At 42.4% G+C, this 7,043-nt stretch overlaps 2 protein-coding genes across 5 annotated transcripts in view; one reads left to right on the plus strand and one right to left on the minus strand.

The window, feature by feature from the left end:
* LOC116694172 (methionine aminopeptidase 2) overlaps positions 1-1,058 on the minus strand; it is a 7,866-nt gene extending 6,808 nt beyond the window's left edge. Inside the window, exon 1 of the mRNA XM_032523707.1 lies at positions 707-1,058. Coding sequence (XP_032379598.1) covers positions 707-851 — 145 coding nt within the window. The 5' untranslated portion in view covers positions 852-1,058. The remainder of the gene's footprint in view (positions 1-706) is intronic.
* Positions 1,059-1,203: 145 nt separating this feature from the next.
* Positions 1,204-7,043, plus strand: part of LOC116694169 (uncharacterized protein C3orf20) — an 8,861-nt gene continuing 3,021 nt past the window's right edge. The window contains exons 1-13 of one of the 4 annotated variants that reach the window (XM_032523701.1): positions 1,204-1,483; positions 1,595-1,657; positions 1,733-1,827; positions 1,919-2,418; positions 3,407-3,463; positions 3,576-3,675; positions 4,187-4,399; positions 4,530-4,679; positions 5,043-5,163; positions 5,799-5,924; positions 6,009-6,128; positions 6,345-6,516; positions 6,756-6,975. In XM_032523701.1, the coding sequence (XP_032379592.1) occupies positions 1,598-1,657; positions 1,733-1,827; positions 1,919-2,418; positions 3,407-3,463; positions 3,576-3,675; positions 4,187-4,399; positions 4,530-4,679; positions 5,043-5,163; positions 5,799-5,924; positions 6,009-6,128; positions 6,345-6,516; positions 6,756-6,975 (1,934 nt within the window). In that variant the 5' untranslated portion in view covers positions 1,204-1,483; positions 1,595-1,597. Of the gene's footprint in view, positions 1,828-1,918; positions 2,419-3,406; positions 3,464-3,575; positions 3,676-4,186; positions 4,400-4,529; positions 4,680-5,042; positions 5,164-5,798; positions 5,925-6,008; positions 6,129-6,344; positions 6,517-6,755; positions 6,976-7,043 lie in introns of all 4 variants that reach the window. The other 3 variants (XM_032523704.1, XM_032523703.1, XM_032523702.1) reach the window with 3 other exon arrangements.

Genomic DNA, 7,043 nt, shown 5'->3' on the forward strand with positions numbered 1-7,043 from the left:
CACACACACACACACACACACACACACACGCACAGTGAGTAAATAATTTGTGGTTCAGAGTCATTTTAAGAAAGTGCATCCACTACGATCTCAACTTGGCAGGGTCTGTGCATAATTTCTTTCTTTACCTTGGGAGTCATATCCTCAAGGGCATGTACCTTGCAGCATTATGACATTTAGCCCTTCAAAGAAAGAGCTGTGTGGACCACACATGACTTATGGCAGGTTCAACAACTCATGCTTTCTGGGATTTTAGATACATATTTTTTTTAATATTATGAGGCAGTAAGGTTGAAATTATCATCATGTTTTTGCATTAGAGTGGTTGTCATCTTATTTCACTAAAATTGTGAATTATTTCTATTACATAATTCCATGCAGCTTAGGGGGATTTATAGGATAAACATATTTAATCTTGAGTAAAATAAAAAATGTTATTCCACCCGTATCTTGAAACTACAGTTTTCAATCAGTTTTGATGGTAAATTCCGATTTTCAGAGATTGTCCCGTTTCCATATGAGCGCCCTCGGCTCCAGCGGCAGCCGCTCAGAGTTGGGACAGCTGGACAGGGACACCCTCTGACAGGTTGAAAAGTCTGCTGTCCCGCATATGTGATGCTCGTGCTCTATATCGAGTGGCACTAGAACAGACAATTTTGCGCTATTTTCTCAACCGTCTCTCTTACCACAAAGTGATGCCTCTTACCTGGTGCGGTGGTCTTATTCCTTTTCTTCTTTCTTCTCTTTTTTTTCACTGATTCTGACGCGTCTGCATCTTCTCTCTCCTCGTGCAAGTCGTCCCCATTGAGAAGTTGAGGCTCCACTTCATGCTGTAGCTGTAGCTCCGCCATGATCAGCGACTAAAAGATGAAGTGACGCATAAGCTGCTGAGAGCCTCCAGTGGTCAAAGCAGAAAAGTGTGCTGGGGGAAGCTGAGCCAATAATGAGCTATTAGACAATCTCTGTGCAACAACTTGACCCGAGGAGAGGAAGACGATCCTCCTTTGTCCTGAGAAAACTTTTTATTTATCACAGTCAGATTGTTTTCTGTTGGTGAAAATGGGCCAAACAGCAACACATTCACAGTGTGTTCTGTGGAGGCTGTAATGCTTATGTGAACATCATGTCCTGATAAATGGCCAGTAAAAGCTGCATGCTAGAATCTTCACTTTGTCTGTTGCTGAGTTTCAGGTTACTGTGCGCACCTGTGACTGCAGCTCCTCCTCAGTAACGCCATGTGTCACTTCTCCTGGATGAGCACACTGGTAAACACCCTATCCGTTAACGTAAATTGTGTTCTGTTGTTCACATCGTTACGGCTATAGGCTTTTAGTTTGATGTCCGGTCGATCATTAATGGTGAGTATCGCGAGTATTTGATGACGGGCGTAGAACGGTGTATCCAAGCAACAAGGCCAGCACACTAAGTGGATAGAAGCACATATACAGAAGGGAAAGGTGGATGTTAAAGCGCTACAGCTCGGGTTTGTTGATATTTTGTTGCAGGAGACAGGGTGTATACTGTGTGTTGTATGCGTGTGGCAAATATTAAGAGGAATTTCAAGTGGAATTTTTCTTTCTTTTTCCTTTGAAAGGAAATGACTTCTTCTGTCGCACCGACGGAACCTAGGACTGGCCCTTTGTATTTCTTTGACCAGGTGGGCTAATGACTCATTTAGCTAGCTTACTGTAGTTAAAAGTCAATAACCTTAGCCTAACTTATCTTTCCGCAGCCAACAAAACGAAACAGAATTAAAGGAGCGCAAAGTAACATTTTGCAATTCAATTTGGCAAATGAAGGAGCGAAGTTAGAAGATACAATGGAAAGGTAATTCAGTTCCCTTATTGGTAGCCTACAAACTATTTTAACGTTTTACTTGTCCGACTAATAGCCAACGTTTTCTCTTTTTGTCTCACAGTAATCGAGACGACAACATCGAAGGTAAAAGTGATGAGCGTACTCAGAGGCTGCCGGGGGATACATGTGGAGATGTTAAACCTGATACCTCATCCGCTGTCGGTGCTACGCTCAACATAAAGGACCACGATCTGATGGATGCATACAAACGAGCAGCCCCTCAGTTATTAAACGAAGTGGCTCGCCTACTTTCACAACATAAATGGACTGAAGAGGGGCGTATTCCCCACGGGATTGTAAATATTCTAAATTACTCCTGGAAGGAACTGACTGCGGGCTCGGTGTACTTGAGAAGTCCGGAACAGACTGACAAACAAGGAAAGTCCAAAGGTTTCCTGAAGTTGGATGAAGCTCGGTCCCGTCAGTTGTCCGCCAGATGTGACACGAGGCAGGAAGGAGAGAGAATCTCATGTGTTGTGGAAAACGTTGGTCCATCTGTGGGAAAATCACAACTCAGCTCAAATCCACGCACGAAAAAGCGCAAACACAATTCCAATAGAGGTAAATGAATACGTGTCTGACTTTTCTATTGAAGCCTACTTTTGTCAGAGAAAGAAAAATTTGTTGATAAAATCACTAAATATGCTCACGGTATGTCAAAAGTAAGACACACTGAGTCCCAGTTGTGAGACAGGCTACTTTAAATACCCTTTTTTTCTTGGTGGAAATTGGCTTACATTATATAGCTCATACAAGGGTAGACCTATATAAGTGATTAATGGTTTACAAATGATTTAATACAGCCTTCAAGGTGAAAATATAATGAAAACCTTTGTCCAAAAAGAAATCCACCTGTTTGAGGTTTATCCTCCTCATGCTTTCTCTTTTTACCTTTCTGAAAAAAGAAGCTCAGGAGCATCTATCTATTTTATTTAACAACAGCTGAATACTTCATGGTTTATTATTTTATAATAAAGTGAGTAAGTCATTAATAAAAGCCATGTGTCTCTCACTTTACAAGTCATCACATCTCCCTCATTAATATTGAGTTCTTCCACTAAAATAACCCATGAACTTGTAGGCTTAATGTTTCTTGATACAAAGACAAAGCAAGTAATGTTACAAGATTACATCAGCCAAAAGTTTTTTTCTTTATGCATTATTAGAAACGGATAGTGTTGTATGTAAAATTGAGAATAGGAAGGGCATTATATTTGAACTATATTCCATTTAATGTAGCTAAGAGACAATAACAATGAGAGTGATGAAAGTGAAAACCCATTAAGTAATTTCTCACGAAGGTGTGGACAGCTTGGGTTGCAAGCGTGTGGAAGTGAGAGGATTAGTTTACCAGACAGGACAAGGTAACTGGTAGCTGGGCACAGATAAACTGCTGTCTGTTAATCAGTTACAGAGCTTTTGAGTTACATTATTAAATTCCCTGATTCCACTGTTAGTAACTGATATATAGTCAGGAGGTAATGTCCATACAAATTTATTGACCTCAGCTGATACATTGACTGAGTTCCAAATTCTCTCTCCCCAACAGCTCACAACTACACCACCGTCAGTTTCTCCATCTCATCCAACAGCTGCAGTAATCCAGGTAAGAGACATGGAGATAAAGCACTGTGTAATGTAGGCCACTATGTCTGTGGTTGACTGTCTCACTGCCGTGGTCCTGCTGCCTCGATCAGCTGGATGTGATTTGTGTCCAGGTTGGATCATCCAGCCAAAGCGGCCCTCCTGTGATGAGCCTCGGCAGATCCGTTTGTGTCAGTGGGTGCTTGAGCAACTCCGGGTCGCAAGAAGTCCTGAGTATGTTGTTACCCTTTACTGTTGCATTTAGACTGCAGCAACTGTGTGTCAAATGAGGGCTTATGTGCCTAAATTTCTAGAGGGATCAGGGATGGTAATGTCAGTCGATTGGTTGGTTAAATATCTAACTTCTGGATCAACTTTACACAGATATTCGGAGTAGCCAGATTTTGGTGATCCTGACTTTCTACCTAGTGCCACCAGCACGTCAGAGTTTTAACTAATCAATGATATATCTTTACATGATTCGATTCCCAGACAATGACCCCTGACATTTTCAGTACAACATTTCCTACAACATTTGTGGACTTTCATACATTTTAATAATGGAGTAGCTAGCAAGCTAATGTCTGGGAATGCAACACTAGCATCTAGCTAACATTGACATTGTGGGACGCTACGTTCCCAACCTGGCAACCCCTGTGAACTTCTATTTTGCAACGAACCCATAATAAATGCTAAATGAGAGGTCAGTTATTTAAGCATGATTAATTACCTCATCTTTACATAGAAAACTGCAAACAGCTGAACAGGACCTGAACAAACCGCTCATACTCCGTCACTATGGTGATGCAAAGGCACAACTGAAGGACAGGGGAGCGAGGAGAACGGCACAGCCTGTTACTGTTGTCGATGGGATGCCCCAGATACCAGAAGTGAAGCAGCAGGACCCTGCACGGCAGAAACTACACTACAGGATCAATGACAGCTCCTCATTCATATAGTATCTTACTCTCATCATGTTTATTCATAAGTATTTTAATTCTAGTAGTTGTACAAGAAGAATTCAGTGTATGGCATATGGCTAATGTGTCACTGAGCTGACCTTTTGACCCTTGACCCCACCCTCTCAGCTACCCATCTGGTTGTATCGCAGTATGCCAGAGCCACTCAGGTCTGACCTGTGGAGGCTTTTATACCAACGTGTTCAGTGACAGTGAGTGTCCCGTTATTCTGGCAACTATCACAGCGTTCGGGCACGGGGCTGTGACACATCCTCTTAGGTGAGTTGATATGTGAGAATGTCTGAATTAGTAAAATGGGTGCTCCACTGAGAGTAAGTAAATCTACTGTCATGATACTGTTGTCTGTGGCTCTGGAGAGAGCTAGCCATGGTATCTTTGCCTCAGCTGCTTTGATTTTGAAAATTTAAACAAAACATCTATCCCTTGTGATTCCCCCAACTTGATGGAAGTGCCAAACAGCTGGAATACCCTTAATCACATTACCATGACATTGCTGTCGATGTTCTTATCTCACTCCCACAAAGAAAGCAAAAAAAAGGATATTCTGCAAAATGCTGAATATCTTTAAACAGCATTTCTATAACCATATATGTGTGAATGATGTGTAAAATGTTCCTTCAGCTCTGTTATTACAGCCATGTGGGACCAGCACAGTGGATTCATATGTGATCATAATGGGAACATAACTAAGGAGTGGAGCTGGCAGACAGACCACACACGGAGGGAGAAGATTGTTATACAGGTGCAGCAACAGTGCTAGAATTGTGACTTTTGACACTACCACAACTTTTTCTACCTATGACCAATTTACTTCTATAAAATAATTTTGTCCACGTTGTGCAATAAACAAACAGTGTCCGGATCATGTTGCACAAAGACCAGGCCAGAGGTAATCTCCAGACAAGAAATATATTCAGTGACAAGGGTAGTCAGAGGGACTCTGAATCTGGAGAGAACCTGTCATGTGAGATAATTGTGAGATATGCATATGGGAAATGTCACATTTAGGGGTAACAAAGCAGGACATAGAGGTATGGGGTGGTGTTGCCGCAGTAGATATGACAGTGGATATGACACATGCCTTTGGTGTGTGAGACCCGGGTTCAATTCCCACTGCAATACATCAGCCAGTGTGTCCGTAGCTGCTCCAGAGGCGTGCAACATCTGACACATAGCAATTGTAAGTCGCTTTGGATAAAAGCGTCAGCTAAAATTACATGTAATGTAACGGTATGACGCATGACCTACTGATTAACAAACACTCACTCCCTCTGACAGGACTAGGAGAGGTTTTATAACAGGTCTATAGCATGCAGATTAGATACCAATGGATGAATTCATCCATTTTAAACCTGTAAATGTGTTTGTCTCCTACAGTTGTCAGATGTAATCTCTGTGAGGCTGCTCAGTGGCACTTCTGCCATGCTCAGCTTCAGGTGTGACAACGAAAGTGTTCAACTTCCTCTTACTGCTCTGTCGGACATTAACCAATCACAAGAAACGGTGAGATTGAGAGTAAAACGAGTAACAAAAAAGTGTTTGATTTATGATAAACAACCCTGTATAATGTTGACTCTTTATTGACAGACTTGTTTGCAGACTGAAGGAAAGTTCACCTCTGATTTTGCTCAAGACCTCCTGCTGGCGAGGAAGACAACATCCCTTGATGTGGTCCTAGAGAGCAAGAGGAACCTGACGCTAACACCTGTAAGAGAGTTTTTATCACCATATCACAATGCTTCAATGAAGGTATGACATAAATGTATGGGCTTAAAACATTAAATATAAACAGAAGAAATATAATATGTCACAACAACAGCTTTGAAGATTATCTTCCCTGAGTCACTTTGTATAAAACAGCTTGCTAAATGTCTTTTGTTGTTCTATATCATAATCTACCATGCGAGTAGTGATGTATCACAGGTGTCTGTGTGCTCCCGGGAGGTCTTCCAGATGGTCAGAGAGGTGGAGGGGCTGGAGGAGCCATCAGCACAGTTTAGAAAAAGACGGCATGTTAGCAGGGAGCTGACGAGGCTTCAGCAGAGAGTACGGAACACCCTGGGAGGCTGGCTGGATTATTATCGAGTGGCCATCGGTACGTACTGCAGCCAGTGGATGTGACGTACCGAATATTATGAGTTATTAAAGTATTCAGTGCAGATAAAAGTAAGATAGTAAGGTTGTTTGAGAGTGATTCAGTGAAGCAAAAAGTTACAGTATCACACCATCCTGCAAACTCAACATTATTGAATAGTTCCATCAGGATCTTGTTCACGGTCACTTGTGTCACTCGTGTCTGTATGCATTTCTGAGTGACCTCTTCCTCTCCTTCAGGTATCAAGTGTCCTGACACGAAGCGGATGCCAGATGCCCCACTGAGAACCAGGCTGAGGAGAGAGGTACAGTCAGCTGCTCTGCCCTCCCTGAACCCACCTGAGCGAGCAGATGCTGAACCAGTCCAGCCTGAGGAGGCCAGGAATGAGTTACAGGAGCTGCACACACATCTATCAGTACCAGCAGAAATACCTCTGGACTCCAATGCCAAGCTGCCAAGGTGCACACTGTACACCAATCCACAGGACCAGAATCTATCTATCTATCTATCTATCTATCTATCTATCT

Source organism: Etheostoma spectabile, chromosome 8 (assembly GCF_008692095.1).
Source record: "Etheostoma spectabile isolate EspeVRDwgs_2016 chromosome 8, UIUC_Espe_1.0, whole genome shotgun sequence".
NCBI lineage: Eukaryota > Metazoa > Chordata > Actinopteri > Perciformes > Percidae > Etheostoma > Etheostoma spectabile.